The sequence below is a fragment of the Lontra canadensis genome, unplaced genomic scaffold (genome assembly GCF_010015895.1).
Source record: "Lontra canadensis isolate GAN:19392208 unplaced genomic scaffold, GSC_riverotter_1.0 scaffold220, whole genome shotgun sequence".
NCBI classification, from domain to species: domain Eukaryota; kingdom Metazoa; phylum Chordata; class Mammalia; order Carnivora; family Mustelidae; genus Lontra; species Lontra canadensis.
The window spans coordinates 639,816-656,815 of NW_022631214.1; the positions used below are offsets into that span (position 1 = coordinate 639,816).

Sequence of the window (17,000 nt, forward strand, 5' to 3'; positions counted from 1 at the left end):
GTAGTTGTCTGAGGCCCGCCGGCTCTGTTGCTATGTGCGCAGGCGCGGGTCGTTCCGGCAGTCGTCGTGCGTGAGGGCAGCTCTCCCGCCCTCGCCCGGGTGCCGCGGTGGGTGCTGGGACGTGTAGTCGTCCGAGGCCCGCGGCCTGGTCAGGGTCCGGTCGCCGAGGCTCCGGCAGGCGGAGTTCGCGCGAGCCTGGCGGCGGGTGCCCGGACGCACAGTCGAAAGTCGGGCTCGCGTCGGCCCCGGGTATGTAGAGCGGCCCTCCCTGCCCGCGCCGCGCTCGCCTCCGGGGGGGCCCGGGCCAAAGGCTCCGTCCGGGGCTCAGGACCGCCTCGCCCACCGGGCCGGGGGCGCCGAGGAAGCGCGCCGTCCTGTGACCCCGTAGAAGGCGGAGGAGTGGCGGGGCTGTGGGTCAGCTCAGGGCTGCCCGGACGCACTCCGTGGTTGGGGGGCGGAGGGGCCCGTGTGGGGCGCGCGCTCAGGGCTTCGTTCTCTCCGTGCCAGCCTTGCCGTGTCCCGGTCCCGTCGTCCCCGCGCCGGCCGCGAGCCATGCCTCAGGTAAGCCGCCCCATCCCCTTCTTTCCGGACGCAGACGCGCGCTCAGGCCGGGCGGCGCTCTCCGAAAGCCCCCGGCCCGCGGGGCTGCCCTGCGGCGCCTCGCACGGACGGGGGCGTGAGGGGTGCGCGCAAAGCCCTCTCCGCGCCGGCGGGGTTCTGGGCAGCCCGGGAGCCGGCGGAGGCGGCCCTGCCTCCTTTCCCCAGAGCTGGGACCACGGCCCGTTTACCCCCGTGTTTTTGTCCGGCGCCTGCTTCCGGCGCCTGTGTCCGTGGGGTCCCCGGACCAGCAGTATCAGCGTCACCGGGGAGCTTCCTGGGGGTGACTGTCCCCGAGCTCCGGCCCGGACCTTCTGAACCGGAGACCCTGGCTGTGCGGCTCCGGGCTGTGCTTCGGTAGTCACTTCCCAGTCCCGGGGCCGGGGCTGGCGCGGGAGAGCACGGCCTGCGGCAGTGCCGCTTCCCCGCCGTGGGGATGAAAGGCGACCCTCCTGACTCAGGGGCCCTGCTTTCATTCCACTTCTCGACTTCGTGTCCTGTTTGTCTCCAGATCCAGATGCTCCCCGAGTTTTGCTGGGCAGTGCCGTTTCCGTCTGCGCTGCAGAGTCCACCGTTTGGGAAATAGCTTTATTTGTCCATAGTCTTTTAACACGTTTTTTTGGTGGGAGAGGGAGGACGGGCAGAGGGGACTTTTTTTTTTTTTTTAATATCTTATTTATTAGCGCAAGCTGGGGGGCAGCGGAGGGAGAGGCAGAAGCAACCTGGCCGCTAAGCAGAGAGCCCGATGTGGGGCTCGATCCCAAGACCCTGGGATCATGACCTGAGCCCAAGGCAGAGGCTTAACCCATTGAGCCACCCAGGTGCCCCGAAACAACTTTTTTAAACTGTAAAATATAACTACCCTACACCTGGGGCTCTTATTAGTTTGGTACCTTTTAAAATTTCTGTCCATGCTTAATCATTATGTGGATTATTTAAGCCCGGCAAAACCAGACTGCCAAGTGGGGCTTATTGTTAGCGCTAGCCCTGAGGGGAAGAGTTTTAGGTTCCATCCCGGGAGGTGTTGCATTTCTTCCGTGGGCAGTCGTTACGGCTTGGCTGCTCACCCTGCTTGTCTGTGACACTGCTCGAGTTACCCCTCAGTTTCACAGCTGTTTCTTCGGGAGTGGGGACAGCTGTGGTGCACTTGAATGCATGCCCCTTTTCAGGGGTGCTGCTGCTGTCTGCTGTAGTCAGTTCTTACTGATGAAGTTTTTGAATGTAGGTGGGGGCCGGAGCTAGCGGCTAAGAAAGAATTCTTGAGACGTCTTTGGTGCAAAAAAGTGACTTTATTAAAACCCAGGGGCAGGACCCGTAGGCAGAAAGAGCTGCTGCAGCAAGCTGTGAGGATGACTGATTACATACGGGGGAGTTGGGGGAGGAAAGGAAAAGGGAGGGTTTTGTTTTTTGTTGTTGTTGTTTTAAGATTTTATTTATTTATTTGACAGAGAGACAGCCAGAGGGAGAGGGAGAAATAGGCTTCCCTTGGAGCGGGGACCCCAATGCAGGATCATGACCTAAGCCTAAGGCAGACGGATTAACAACTGAATGACCCAGGTGCCCCAAAAGGGAGGGTTTCAAAAGAACTTTGGTATGCTGAAGAGGACCTACAAGGTATTGGAGGCCTTGCCATTGTCCTTGAGGCAGTTGGGAGTTTCCTTCCAGAAGTTAGGTTATTGGTAAGAATGCATTTCTCTTGGGGCACCTGGGCGCTCGTTGGTGAAGCATTTGCCTTCTCCTCAGGTCCTGGGATCGAGCCCCACATCTCCCTGCTTGTTGGGAAGCCTGCTTCTCCCTCTTCCTTTTCCCCTGCTTGTGTTTCCTCTCTCGCTGTGTCTCTCTGTCAAATAAATAAATCTTAAAAAAAAAAAAAAGAACACTTTTTTCTTGTAAATCACTAAGATGTTTGTGAACCGAGGGAGACCCACGTCTCGCAGAACTTTAATCGCTGTAAATGAACCACTTGTTTTCCCTTCCCTTAGCTTTAGAGCAGCCAGGAGTGCCTGAGGAATGTTCCGGAGAACCCACCTGGGGGTGTCAGCTTGAGCTTTGTCCCCAGCTTGCCTTCTGCTCCCTTGTCAGTCACCAGGAAGAAACTTGGCCAAATCATATTAAAATAGGGCTGCCATTAAGGAAAGTAAACATTGTTACACACAAAGGGATTGTCTTCACTATTCATTCAGTGTTGTAAGATTCTAAGAACTTCCGCAACAAAAAGCCAGGAATTGACGTTGTTCACATGTATACGCCTTTATCTTTCACAAAGTTGTAAATGATCTCAGGACAAATTGTTTTTATTTTTTCTGTTTTTCTTCAGTTATACAATAAAACGAAACAGCTAGGCTCTTACTTACAGTCTTACCAATCACTTAGAATTCTGAAAGCTCCCATTGCTGCTGCTTGTGTCCACTGTCTGCTCTGCGCTGTGGGCCTCGCTCTACTCCTTGACGAGCATCTTCGGGATCCTGGGTGTCGGTGGTGCAGGTAACTGTATGTCATTTCAGGGGTCAGTGACTTTCAGAGATGTGGCCATTGACTTCTCCCAGGAGGAGTGGGAATGGCTCCAGCCTGCTCAGAGGGATCTGTACAGACATGTGATGTTGGAGAACTACGGCCACCTGGTCTCACTGGGTAAGTGTGTTCCTCCTCTCAGAATTTGAACTTTGGGATGGCTTCGTGAATCTTGGTTTTCTGATTAAATATTCCCATGGGGGGGGTGTTAGTTTTCTTTTTGTTTGTTTTTTACTTTTTTTTTTTTAAGATTTTATTTATTTATTTGACAGAGAGAGAGAGAGATCACAAGTAGGCAGAGAGGCAGGCAGAGAGAGAGGGAAGCAGGCTCCCTGCTGAGCAGAGAGCCTGATGTGGTGCTTGATCCCAGGACCCTGAGATCATGACCTGAGCCGAAGGCAGCGGCTTAACCCACTGAGCCACCCAGGCGCCCCGGATAGACTCTTGTTATCACATTTTACTGTTACTACCTTTTTTGGTGGTTTATTTATTTTTTTAAACGATTTTATTTATTTATTTGACAGAGATCACAAGTAGGCAGAGAGGGAGGCAGAGAGAGAGGGAAGCAGGCTCCCTGCTGAGCAGAGAGCCTGATGTGGTGCTTGATCCCAGGACCCTGGGATCATGACCTGAGCCAAAGGCAGAGGCTTAACCCACTGAGCCACCCAGACATCCCACATTTTTTTTTAAACGATTTTTATTTATAAGTAATTTATACACCCAGTGTGGGGCTCGAACTTAAAACCCGAGGTGCATGCTCTACTGCCTGAGACAGCCAGTCACCGGTTTTTTATTTTTCAAAATGGATTATAACCACCTAATCCTTAGACATCTCTCATATTTACATCTGGCGTTTCTTTTAATGTCCCTCTTCTAGGGACTCAAGGACTGATAATTGAATTTATTTCATTTTCCACAAATAGGTCTTAACATTTCTAAGCCATATGTGGTTTCCTTACTGGAGCAAGGGAGAGACCCCTGGCTGGAGAAAGGAGATGTGAGAAGAGATCTGTTTTCAGGTGAGTAAGTTAATAACAACCCAGCGAATCCAGGATAAAGCAATACTTTTATATGTTGGTTGTAAAGTTTTCCCTTAAAGATACAAGACATATGGGGACTATGAAATCTTGTCCATAGCCCCATGAGGAACCACTTTGCGTCCTCTTACCAGTCTATCTTCAGTTCTCTTATCCTTTCCCTGTTTTGTCACAGACAGATGTGTTCTTTCTTTCCATTGTGAGCTCTGTCTGGGCTCTAAGTTTCATTTCTTTTTGACGACTTCTCCCTTTCTTTCTTGAAACTGACCTATGTTTCTGTTGCCTAAATTAAAAGGTATATATTGTTTCTGTAAACTTTGTTCTGTTTAACCATCTTGGAAAGACTAATTCATTACTTTTTGGTCAGTTGATGGGTTTATTCATTCACTCACACATTCTCTTAATATTTATTTATTTATTTACTTTTTAAAGATTTTATTTATTTATTTGTCAGAGAGACAGAGAGCACAAGCAGGCAGAGTGGGAGGCAGAGGCAGAGAGAGAAGCAGGCTTCCCACTGAGCAAGGAGCCCGATGCAGAACTCGATCCCAGGACCCTGGGATCATGACCTGACCCGAAGGCAGAGGCTTAACTGACTGAGCCACCCAGGCGTCCCTCTCTTAATATTTATTTAAAAGACTTTCTCTTAGGTACTACAAAGAGGAGAAAGTATAAAAGAGTGTAATAACTATCAAAGAAGTTATAGCCTAGTGAGATAAAATAGGTCTGGAAGTAACTACACTACGTGTCCTCAAATTTGCAGTTCAGCAGTAAGGAGAAAGGAATTCCAGTTGGTGTTTTAGGCTATGTGATAATGTGCAGGGATAGTAGTAATAGAAACGTAAAAGACAGGAAAAGGATCCGTTTTGGAGAAAAAATGATGAATTCATTTGAGATAAGGTTGGTGTAGGCAGAGGATGGTATTTCTAAGTGAGGATTTGCACTAAGCTGTTGGAATATATGGTAGGAAACAGTTCCAGTTAGAGATGTACATGTGGGAATCTTAGTATTAAGCAAAAATTAAAGCCATGAGACTGAGATGTCACCTTGGGTTAATAACAAAATTGCTGGTGAAGCTCTTTAAAAATAAATGGCCATGCTCCCCCTTCCCCCCCCCCCCCCCCCCGGAAGATTCTGACACAGAAGATCTACGGAGCTTAAATTCTACATCGATGAAAAGTTGTGCACGTTCTTCAGTTGATTCTGAAGCTTCTAATGGCGGTACGTGACCTGTCCCTGAGATAGCAGGAGGAATGCTTACACGGGCAGAGAAGCAGCGGCTCGGAGAGCCTGATGAGGGACAGGAGCAGGTGCCATGGAAACAGCTGCAGCTGTGAGAGCCGTGGTGGTAGGGACTCTCCTGTGCCGCAGAGACTTTCAGGAGGGCAGGAGAGAGCAGGTGTGGGCGGAAGTCATGAACTGGAGCAGGTGCTGGGAGATTTCTCTTTTCCAGTAGGAGTTGAAGAACAGTGTCCTCTTCTTAATCTTGTAAGAGCAATAAAACTGTTAGAACTATGTACAAGGGAAGTGAGGTAGAGGACAAAGGTAGAAAAGTTGTCTCTAATTCCACTACTTCATTCGTTCTTTCATTCATTCATTTATTCACTTATTTTTTAAGTGATCTCTGTGCCCAGCGTTGGGCTTGTACTCTTGAGGCCGAGACCAAGACTCACATGCGCTACGTACTGAAACAGCCGGGTGTCCCTCCACAACTTTAATACAGCTCTTCGAATTTTTATGTGTTCATTCTAGTACCCCTCCTCCCCCTTATTTTAACAGGAAGTAGGATTTGTTGGTGGGCATGAATAAGGAGGGGGCAGTGCTAAGGTTCGCATGAGCACAGGGCCCATCGTTTGTCCAGGAGGCCACAGTTAGGGATGTGTTTGACCCTACAGACAGTTGCATTGAACAGCTTTTCAGCCATCATGGCTTCAAATTTTTGTCCTTTAAAGCAAGTAAAGTCCCACTTCTTGGAGATGTGATCTTCCGGCAGCCCCAGGGAACTTGTCCCTGTGTCGGCCCTCCATCACTTGCTCTGCCCGTCGGTATGGATGGACGTGATTTGGCCTATGTGGACCTTGGCCACTGTGCCCCGAGGTTTCCCAAGGGCACCCCACATACCTGTTTGGAGCCTGTATTGGGGGCAGCATGAGTTCAGATGTGTGTCCACCAGAACAAGCTGTGTCTAGGGTCCTATAAGGCAACACATATAAGCAACAGGCCGCGTACACTACTGAGCAGGCCACTGTTTGCCACCGTCGCACACCAGACCCCCCATGGGGAGGCCGCACGGTTGGCTTTGTTGGCTGCAGTGCAGAACTTCTGTAGAAAGGTGACATATCACACAGAAATAATGCATAAAACGTAAATGTGCAGCCTAACAAATGATTGGAAGGTACTGACGTAACCACCACCCTGGTCGGTAAGCAGAACACCGCCGGGTGTCTGCGAGCGCTCTGTGATCACAGAAGGCCCAGAGCAGCCTTCTCCTTACTTTAATGGGAGTAACTTGCCCTGTTGGTTACTTGACAGACTTGTCAAGTGTTTGTGTTTCTAATCACCACAGCTCAGGTGTGTATGTTTGTGAACTTTATATATAAAGTTATATATATGTAAAGACGGGTCCATACTGTGTGTACTGTGTTTCGCTTCTCAAAATTACTTCTCAGACTTACGCATTTTGTGTATGACTCCAGTAGTTTGTTTCATCGTGCATGTGGGCACTCCCATTTCTTTCTTCTATTATCGAGGCCTTCGTGGGTTGTTTGCATTTTAGGGCTGTCACAAGTCGTGTTACCACTGTCCCTGCATCCTGGCACAGACTGGCCGGATTTCCTGTGGTCTGTGTCTGGGACTGAAATGCCGGGTCAGGGGACAGTGACCTCTTTCTTATCTTTAGATTATGCCTCATCTGTGAGCTGCCTCTTGAAGGTTTTTGCTCATTTATGTATTGGATTCTCTGTCGTTTTCTTTTCTTTTTTTTTTTAAAGATTTTATTTATTTATTTGACACAGAGACAGAGAGAGAGATCACAAGTAGGCAGAATGGCAGGCAGAGAGAGGGGGGAAGCAGGCTCCCCACTGAGCGGGGAGCCCAACGTGGGGCTCGATCCCGGGACCCCAGGATCATGACCTGAGCTGAAGGCAGAGGCTTTAACCCACTGAGCCACCCAGGCACCCCCATAAATGCCTTTTAAGTGTGTTTTATAGCTGGGTTGTCTTGTCCTACAGGATGGTGAAATGTTTCTGTTTCTCTGTATGTCTTATAACTTGGATTTTAACCCATTGATTTTCACGTTTTAAGACTTTGGGTCTTGTTTAAGTTCTGTTGGAGACAATCATTGTATTGAGGCCTGTTGTCAGTATGGGTAAGTTGAGGCCATCAGTTGTAACCTCTCTCCTATGTACGTGGTTCTAGGACAGTCCTGGTTTTTATTTTTTGTTTTGTTTTGTTTTTAAGATTTTATTTTATTTATTTGACAGACAGAGACCACAAGTAGGCAGAGAGGCAGGCAGAGAGAGAGAGGAGGAAGCAGGCTCCCCGCTGAGCAGAGAGCCCTATGCGGGCCTCGATCCCAGGACCCTGAGATCATGACCCGAGCCGAAGGCAGAGGCCTAACACACTGAGCCACCCCGGCGCCCTAGGACAGTCCTGTTTTTAAAGCCTTTGTAGGTCTCCAGTATTTGTCCTGCATATGCAGCTCCTGCTGGCCCTTCCGCACCTGGGCAGTGGGTTCCCCTGTGTTTCCGTTTTTAGTTTCTAGTGTGGTATATAGGGTCAGATCCATGCATGCACAACTCAGGGATGAGCTCAGGATTTCATACACGACTTAATGGGAGCACTTTCTTGAGCTCCCTCTCTTACCCTTTCTGGCTCTCAGGCCCCCTCTTTCAGGTCTTCCGGGTAAAAGGGAGACCTTTAGTTTCCCCTCTGCTCTGTACCTCCTGCAGCTGTGTCTGCCTCTGCAGCCAAGTAACGAGGAGACAGAGTGAAAAAGAGGAAAATGGGTATTATTCCTGTGCTGCAGGGAACATAGATTTCTCTTTTCTTTTTTACAGAGATTTTATTTATTTGAGAGAGAGAGTGAGCAGGAGCTGGGGGAGGGGCAGAGGGAGAGGGAGAAAGGAGCCTGATGTGGGACTCCATCCCAGGATTCCAAGATGACGTCCTGAACCAAACGCGGACGCTTAACCAACTGAGCCGTCCAGGCACCCCAAGATGAGCAACTTTGAAGGAGAGGGAAGATTATATCAATTTGTGACTTTCTGAGTGTCGGATCTTTGTGGGATACTTGACTCTATCAGTTCATTAGGCAGTTGAGTATCTGATGCAGGAACTTAAACAAAGAGATCACTGTGCTTCTCAAACTTTAGTCATTTGGAGAGGTTTTTTTCTTCTTGTTCTTTTTCTTTTTTTAGATTGATTTATTTTAGAGAGTGCTTGCACATAACTGGGAGGGGGAGAGGGAGAGAAATCCTCAATCAGACTCTCCACTGAGCACAGAGCCTGATGTGGGGCTCGATCCGAGGACTCTGGGATCATGACCTGAGCAGAAGGCAGACACTTAATGACTAAGCCACCCAGGCACCCCTATTTCTTTTCTTTTTAAACTTCTTCCTTTTTTTTTTTTTTTTTTGGTTTAAAGATTTTATTTGTCAGGGAGAGAGAGAGCACAAGCAGTGAGGAGCAGAGGGGAAGGGAGAAGCAGCCTCTTCACTGAGCAGGGAGCCCGATGCGGGACTCCATTTCTAGAGCCTGGGATCTTGACCTGCGAGGAAGACAGACACTTACCTGACTGAGCCACCTACGCACCCAACAGCTTGTTTCTTTTTAGTGCTAAATAATATTCCGTTTTCTGGATGAACTGGAGTTTACTTTTGCATTCTCCTACTAAAGGGTGTGTGGTTGCTTCCAAGTTTGGGCATTTATAAAGAGAGCTGCTATAAACATCGGATTGCAGGCTTTTGTGTGAACCTAAGTTTTGAATTAGTTTGGGTAAATGTCAAAGAGTGCAGTTGTTGAATCATGTGGTAAGAGAATGTTTAGTTAGGAAACATCCAAACTGGACACCTGGGTGGCTCAGTCGTTAAGTATCTGCCATCGGCTCAGGTCATGATCCTGGGGTCCTGGGATCAAGCCCTGCATAGGGCTCCCTGCTTGGTGGGGAGCCTGCTTCTCCCTCTCCCACTCCCTCTGCCTGTGTTCCCTCTCTCTCCATGTCTCTGTCAAATAAATAAATAAATAAATAAAACCTTTAAAAAATCAAACAAACCTGCCAGACTAATTTCCAAAGTGCTTCTACCATTTTACATTTGTACCAGCAATGAATGATAATAGTCCCTATCGCTCCGCATCCTTGCCAGCTTTTGATGGTGTTAGTGGATTGGATTTTGGACATTGTAATAACTGTGTAGTGGCATCTCATTTTATTTATTTGGTTATTTATTTATTTTTAAATATTTATTTAGTTGAAAGAGACCACAAATAGAGTGGCAGGCAGAGGGACAGGAGGGAGCCTGATGTGGGGGTCGATCCCAGGACCCTGGGATCATGACCTGCATCAAAGGCAGCTGCTTAACTGACAGAGCCACCCAGGTGCCCTTCATTTTAATTTAGAATTTTCTTTTTTTTTTTTTTTTTTAAGATTTTTTTATTTATTTATTTGACAGACAGAGATCACAAGTAGACAGAGAGGCAGGCAGAGAGAGAGAGGGAAGCAGGCTCCCTGATGAGCAGAGAGCCCGATGCGGGACTCGATCCCAGGACCCTGAGATCATGACCCGAGCCGAAGGCAGCAGCTTAACCCACTGAGCCACCCAGGCACCCTTAATTTAGAATTTTCTCATGGCATGTGATGTTGAAGATCTTTCCATATTCTTGCCGTCTATATATTCTTTGGTGATGTTGCTGTTCAGGCCTTTTCCCCATTTTTAAAGTATATTGTTCATTTTCTTATTGTTGAGTTTTAAAAGTTCTTTGTATATTTTGGATACCAAGTCTTATTAGACAGGTCTTCTGCACATATTTTCTCCGTTTGTGACCTGTCTTCTCATTCTCTTGATGTTGGCTTTTGCAGAGCAGAGCTTTTTTACTTTAATGATGCCCAGTTTGTCAATTGTTTTCCTGGATCGTGACTTTGGTTGTTGTATCTAAAAAGTCATTGTTATACCTAAGGTCATCTAGGTTCCCCCTATGTTATCTTCTAGGAGTTTTATATTTTTGTGTTTTAGGCTTAGGTCTATGATCCATTTTGAGTTAATTTTAGTCAAGAGTGTAAGGTCTGTGTCTAAATTCATTTTTGGCATGTGGATGCATAGTTGTTCTAGGAGCGTTTGTTGAGAAGACATCTTTGCTCCTTTGTGTTTTCTTTGTCGCCTTTTGAGAGATCAGTTGAGTTTAATTAGGCAGCTCCGTTCCTGAGCTCTCTGTTCTGCTCTGTTGATCCGATCGTCTCATCTTTCACCCGTACCGCACCATCTTCATTACCGTCAGTTTACAGTAAGTCTTGAAGTCAGGTAGTGCCAGGCTTATGGCTTTGTTCTTTTCCTTTGGTATCCCATTAGGTATTGTAGGTCTTTTGCTTCTTGATATAAACTTTAAAATCACTTTGTTGAGCTCTATAAAATTACTTTTTGGGATTTTATTGTATCTGTAGATCAAGTTGGGAAGAACTGACATCTTGACAACATTTAATCCTCCTATGAATGTGGAATTTCTCTTTCTCCATTTAGTTCTTTTCTTTTCTTTTTTTATTTTATTTTATTTATCTATTTGAGAGGAAGAAATCACAAGTAGGCAGAGAGGCAGACAGAGAGGGAGAGGGGGAAGCAGGCTCCCTGCTGAGCAGAGAACCCAATGCGGGTTTCGATCCCAGGACCCTGAGATCATGACCTGAGCCAAAAGCAGAGGCTCAACCCGCTGAGCCACCCAGGCACCCCTTTCCATTTAGTTCTTAACTTCGTATCTTTCAACAGAGTTTTGTAGTTTTCCTCGTATAAATCTGGTACGTTTTGTTAGAATTCTACCTAAGTATTTAATTTTTTGTATGTTAATGTAAACAGTAATGTCTCAGTTTCAGCCTTCCTTTGTTCATTGCTTGTATATGGGAAAGACTTTTTTTTTTTTTAAGATTTTATTTATTTATTTGACAGAGATCACAAGTAGGCAGAGAGGCAGGCAGAGAGAGGGGGAGGGAGGAAGCAGGCTCTCTGCTGAGGAGAGAGCCCAATGCGGGACCTGATACCAGGACCCCGGGACCATGACCTGAGCTGCAGGCAGAGGCCCCAACCCACTGAGCCACCCAGGTGCCCCGAAAGACTGACTTTTATACATTAACTTTATATCCTGCAATTTTGTTATAATTACTTACTCCACTTTTTTGGTAAAATTTTTCAGATTCTTTGCATAGATAATAGAGTCATCTACCAAAAAAAGTTTTACTTCTTCCTTGCCAGTCTATATACCTTTTACTTTTCTTGTCTTATTGCATTAGCTAAGAACCGTTATAGCATTGAAAAGTAGTGCTGAACTGCACCTGGGTGCCGTAGTCGGTTAAGCATCTCACTCTTGGTTTCAGCTCAAATCTGACCTGAGGGTTGTGAGATTGAGCTGTATGTCAGGCTCCGCACTCAGTGTGGGAGTCTGCTGGAATTTCTCTCCCTCTCCCTCTGCCCCTTCCCCCTGCACTTCCTTTCTCTCACTGAAATAAATAAATAGATCTTAAAAAAAAACAAAACAGTGCTGTGAAGTAACATCCTTGTAGTGTTCTTGGTTTTAGCAGGAAAGCTTCAAATTTCTCACCATTAATAGGGTGTTAGCTATAGGTTTTTTGGTGTTCTTTGCAACTTGAGGAAATTCCACACTATTCCTAGTTTGTTGAGTTTTTTCATGAATGGATGTTGGATCTTGCAAGCCATATCTACTGGTAACACGTTGCCTTAGTTTTTGTCTCAGAATATCTTTTTTTCTCCTTCACCCTGAAGTATAGTTTTTCAGGGTACACAATTCTAGGTTGGTGGGTTTTTTCTCTCTATACTACATTAAGTACTATCTTGATGGTCTTAAGTAACATTGGTGATAGAGAATTTTTTTTTTCCATTAGAAGAAAGTGAGTGCATTTGAGTTTTGCTTTGAGTATGTTAGCTGCAGATTTCTCATAGGAACCCTTCCTTACGTTAAGGATGGATCCTTGTGGGTGCCTCGGTAGCTCAGTTGGTTAAGTGTGTGACTCTTGGTTTTGGCTCAGGTTGTGATCTCAGGGTTGTGAGATTGAGTCCTGCATCAGGCTCCACACTTGGTGTGGAGTCTGCTTGAGATTTGCTCTTCCTCTCCCCCTGCCCCTCGCTCCACTCGCACACACCTTCTCTAAAACAAATAAATCATTAAAAGAAAAATAAAGGGGGTGCCTGGGTGTGTTAGTTTTTAAATGTCTGCCTTCAGCTCAGGTCATGATCCTAGGGTGCTGGTGTTGCGCCCCACATCCGGCTCCTGGTCAGCGGGAAGCCTACTTCTCCCTCTCCCACTCCCGCTGCCTGTGTTCCCTCTCTCGCTGTGTCTTTCTGTCAAATAAATAAAATTTAAAAAAAAAAAAGAATCCTTGTATTTCTCTAGGCTTTTAATCAGTATAATAAATAAGTTATATAAGATCCATTTGACCTTCACCAAAGAGAGTATGGGCGTGTAGGTGATAGGAGGGGGAGGTGACTTTAAGGAAATGAAGCGGGATGAGAAATATATAACTAGCATTCTATTCATATTTGGAACCTGGTTTTCTTGGTTGTGCTTTTTATTCGGATTGGTCTGTGAAACCATATGGCTGGTAGTATATGAAATCTCTGCAGTTAACCCCAGTTCTTTTTCTTTTACTTTTCTTTTCTTTTTTTTAAGATTTTATTTATTTTTTTGACAGAAAGAGTGAGAGAGACAAGCAGGCAGAGCAGCAGAGGGAGAGGGAGAAGCAGGCTTCCCACTGAGCAGGGAGCCCGATGTGGGGCTTGATCCCAGGACCCTGGGATCATGACCTGAGCCAAAGGCAGTCGCTCAACCAACTGAGCCCCCCAGGCTCCCCAGTTACTTTTTCCTAATACCATTAAGTATCTATGCTCCCCTCATATATCTTGCTGTATTTCTGTTCCCAACTAATTTCTGCAGTGAAGTCTTTCTAGATGAGCTTATCTTGTTTTTTTATACCATTATTTTCTTCTGTGTCCTCTTTATCTTCCTATTTATGTTCTCTGCTCATGAAAAGAATTCGTGCGTTTATATCTCCAGGGCTCTTACTGATTTGCTCAGTAGATATGGAATTGGTTTATAGAAGAGCCAGGAAAATAATTTAAGATTTACCTCTGTTGAGACCATTTTCTTCACTATTGTTTTACTGCCTCCCCACCTTTATCTTTCATGTTAACGTGCCTACCATGTAGGTATAGTTCTTGGTGCTTTGTTCATATACCTATTAAAGAAACAGGTCGGGGTGCCTGGGTGGCTCAGTGGGTTAAAGCCTCTGCCTTCAGCTCAGGTCATGACCCCAGGGTCATGGGATCGAGCCCCGCATTGGGCTCTGCTCAGCAGGGAGCCTGCTTCCTCCTCCCCTCTCTGCCTGCCTCTCTGCCTACTTGTGATCTATGTCTGTCAAATAAATAAATAAAATCTTTTTTTTTTTAAAATCCACCTGTTGCTAATGTTTTGCCCCATTCATTTTACCATTTGGTATATGATTTTTTTTTCCAGATCGGACAGTAAATTGCATACATCATGGCCTTTTACCTCCACATATTCCTAGGAATTAGGATATGAGTGAATATATTTTTAAAAAATTCTTCATATTTGTACTGTTTTGTTCCTCTGGAGAAGATCAGGGCCGGTGTTCGACTGCTAAAGGCTCAGTGGGTTAGTGCACAGCTCCTGGTTTTGGCTCAGGTCATGGTCTCAGGATCATGAAATCAAGCCCTTTGTCAGGCTCCACATTCCACAGTGAGTTTGCTTCAGAGTCCCTCCCTCTGCTCGTCCTGCTTGTGGACTCTCACTCTTTCTAATAAATATACCTTAAAAAAAAAAAAAAAGCATTTAATGGAAAGACACTGTTACAACAAAGTTGAGCTTCAGTTATCACTTCGCAAAGTAGAGTACGAGTGAGGATCATAGACCGTCATTTCCTTTTACTTATTTATTTAAAGTAAGTCACTGTCAGATGTTCCAAAGGCATTAAGTGAACAGTCTGATGTCTTTATGGGACCTGAGGAATATGTGTAGTTTATTAGCAGCATTATGAAATTGTCTTTTTCAAGTCCTTTTTGCCTCGAATAAAATTTAAGTAGAGCTGAGAAAGACGAAAACACATCCTTCCCAAGTATTTATCTTCCTGATAGTATTTTTGGTAAGATTTTATTTATTTATTTGTCCGAGAGAGAAGACAAGCAAGAGTGAGCAAGCACAAGTGGGGGGTGGGGCGTCAGAGGGAGAGGCAGACTCCCCACTAAGCAGAGAGCCCGACATGGGGCTCGATCCCAGGAGCCTAGAATTATGACCTGAGCTGAAGGCAGATGCTTCACTGACTGAGCCACCCAGATGTTCCCTGTCCTGTTTCATCTCTCTTCTGATGTCTTCTGAATTTCCGGGCATACTGCTCAGATTTCAGTCTATATGAGAACTTTGAAAGCCATAGAGTGTTGAGGTGTGTGTGTGTGTTTTAATCCCTCATTGAAAAAGTGGAGTGGCTTTACTCAGTATAGAAAAAAAAAATTGTTGTTTTATTTTCAGAGTCAAAGGGTGAGATCAAAGAGTTTTCTCCAAATGTCATATATGAAGATGGCCCGTCCCAGTATTTGGTAGTGGAAAGAATCCTAAACCAAGACCCTGAATACTCCAGTTTTAAAGGAGGCTGGAAATGTGAGGAGGACACTCAGATGCAAGGAAATCAGGGATGTATCCGGCAAGTGTCAGCCTCTCATCAAGGAGCACTGTCGCAGCGCATGAGTATCAGTACCGGGGAGAGGCCCTATGGATGTCATGAATGTGGAAAAACCTTCAGTCGGCGCTTTTCCCTTGTGTTACACCAGAGAACTCATACTGGAGAGAAACCGTACATATGTTCGGAATGTGGCAAAACCTTTAGCCAGATCTCCAACCTTGTGAAACATCAGATGATACATACTGGAAAGAAACCCCACGAGTGTAAGGACTGTAACAAAACATTCAGTTACCTCTCATTCCTTATTGAACACCGGAGAACACATACTGGGGAGAAACCTTACAAATGTACGGAATGTGGAAAGGCCTTTAGCCGTGCCTCAAACCTCACACGACATCAGAGAATTCATATAGGAAAGAAACAGTATATTTGTAGGAAATGTGGGAAAGCCTTTAGCAGTGGCTCAGAACTTATTCGCCACCAGGTCACACATACCGGAGAGAAGCCTTACGAATGCATTGAATGTGGGAAGGCGTTTCGCCGTTCCTCACACCTTACGCGGCATCAGAGCACCCATGCTACCAAAACCCCCTATGAGTGTAATGAGTGTAGGAAAGCCTTCCGCTGCCACTCATTCCTTATTAAACACCAGAGAATTCATGCTGGAGAGAAGCTCTATGAGTGCGACGAATGTGGTAAGGTTTTCACGTGGCATGCATCCCTCATGCAACATATGAAAATTCATACTGGAGAAAAGCCGTATGCATGTACTGAGTGTGATAAAACCTTCAGTCGGAGCTTCTCCCTCATTCTGCATCAGATAACTCACACTGGGGAGAAACCCTATGTATGTAAGGTATGCAATAAGTCCTTCAGCTGGAGCTCAAACTTGGCCAAACATCAGAGAACACATAGCCTAGAGAACCCCTATGAGTATGAGAATTCGTTCAGTTACCACTCCTTCCTTACTGCGCACAATGGGGTTCGCACTACAGAGAAAACCTAACAATGTACGGATTCAAAACAAAAGCAGAAATAGTTAATGCCTTACTTTGACTTCAGAGGATTCCTGGAAAGAAGCCTTAAGTGAATATGTTGAATGTGAAGAAGGTGGGTTATACTTGTTTCAACATCCTGGAACGTAGGAGCCCAGGAATGTGTTGGAAAGCCATGAGCACGTTCTTTTTGTAACATCAGAAGAGGAAATCAGTACTGAGAAGACCTATATGGTACGATTCCCTCACTTGACATTTGTAAATTCCTACCAGGGAAGGACACATGGCCAATAAATGTGAGGAAGCTTTTATTGAGAAATTGGCCCCAACTCTGCATCTGTCAGCCCAAACAGGACAGAGTGTGTGGGCAAGAGTCGTTTTCCTTTTTCCTGGACATCAGAAAATTCATAATGAAGCAAAGTCATGCAAATGTAGCGATTTGGCGATGTTTTTGTGGACCATGCAATATTTATTAAGTCTGAAAATACTCTCAAGAGAAAAAGCAACCCTATAAATGAACTGAATAGAGGGTGACTTTCTGCTTTATTTCAGAACTGCAGAATTATACCAGGGAGTAAACTGTCATAAGGAGTTTGGCAAGATCTTGAGTTCTGAGAAGTCCTGCTAGAGGGAGTTGGGGAGGTTTTTTTGGGGGGCGCCGGTATTTTTGTTTTAAAGCAAACTCAGAAAAGAAAGCTATGAATAAATATTTGGTTTTTAGTTAATTAATCTGGTACTTGCAGAGTTTTTTCCCATAGCATGTATCAGTCTGAAAATGCAAATACCACAGTATCGACATCAGCAGTGAAGACTAGTGTGCATTGGTAGAAACGTACATGGTCACAGAAACATTTTTCATATCTTAATGGCTTTAACTTTGAGATAGAGTTTAGATTTAAGGTTATGCTCACTCATGTTTATCCTTGAATGTAACTAGACCTGTCTTAGCTT

General features: G+C 45.6%; 1 protein-coding gene and 1 non-coding gene across 4 annotated transcripts; one reads left to right on the forward strand and one right to left on the reverse strand.

The window, feature by feature from the left end:
- The first annotated feature begins 494 nt into the window (after positions 1-494).
- Positions 495-16,688, forward strand: ZNF140 (zinc finger protein 140). 3 transcript variants are annotated; one of them, XM_032849197.1, is made up of 4 exons: positions 495-561; positions 3,102-3,228; positions 4,032-4,127; positions 14,904-16,688. In XM_032849197.1, exons 1-4 carry the CDS (start codon positions 553-555, stop codon positions 16,058-16,060), a joined length of 1,389 nt encoding a protein of 462 aa, XP_032705088.1. In that variant the 5' UTR covers positions 495-552; the 3' UTR covers positions 16,061-16,688. The 3 variants fall into 3 exon arrangements, with proteins under 3 accessions (XP_032705088.1, XP_032705087.1, XP_032705090.1); XM_032849196.1 differs by lacking the exon at positions 495-561 and having other exon boundaries at positions 2,835-3,228; XM_032849199.1 differs by lacking the exons at positions 495-561; positions 3,102-3,228; positions 4,032-4,127 and adding an exon at positions 5,434-5,493.
- On the reverse strand, positions 6,323-6,457 carry LOC116862107. The gene has a single exon (XR_004381592.1). It is a non-coding gene; the product is annotated as a small nucleolar RNA SNORA70 (small nucleolar RNA).
- Positions 16,689-17,000: the final 312 nt, after the last annotated feature.

What these genes read in the sequence shown, in the direction of transcription:
- ZNF140 (XM_032849196.1), top strand. Translation starts at nt 3,090, where the DNA reads ATGTCATTTCAGGGGTCAGTGACTTTCAGAGATGTGGCCATTGACTTC. An exon ending in CGGCCACCTGGTCTCACTGG is followed by an intron (nt 3,229 to 4,031) that starts GTAAGTGTGTTC and finishes TTCCACAAATAG; the next exon opens with GTCTTAACATTTCTAAGCCA. An exon ending in GAGAAGAGATCTGTTTTCAG is followed by an intron (nt 4,128 to 14,903) that starts GTGAGTAAGTTA and finishes TTTTATTTTCAG; the next exon opens with AGTCAAAGGGTGAGATCAAA.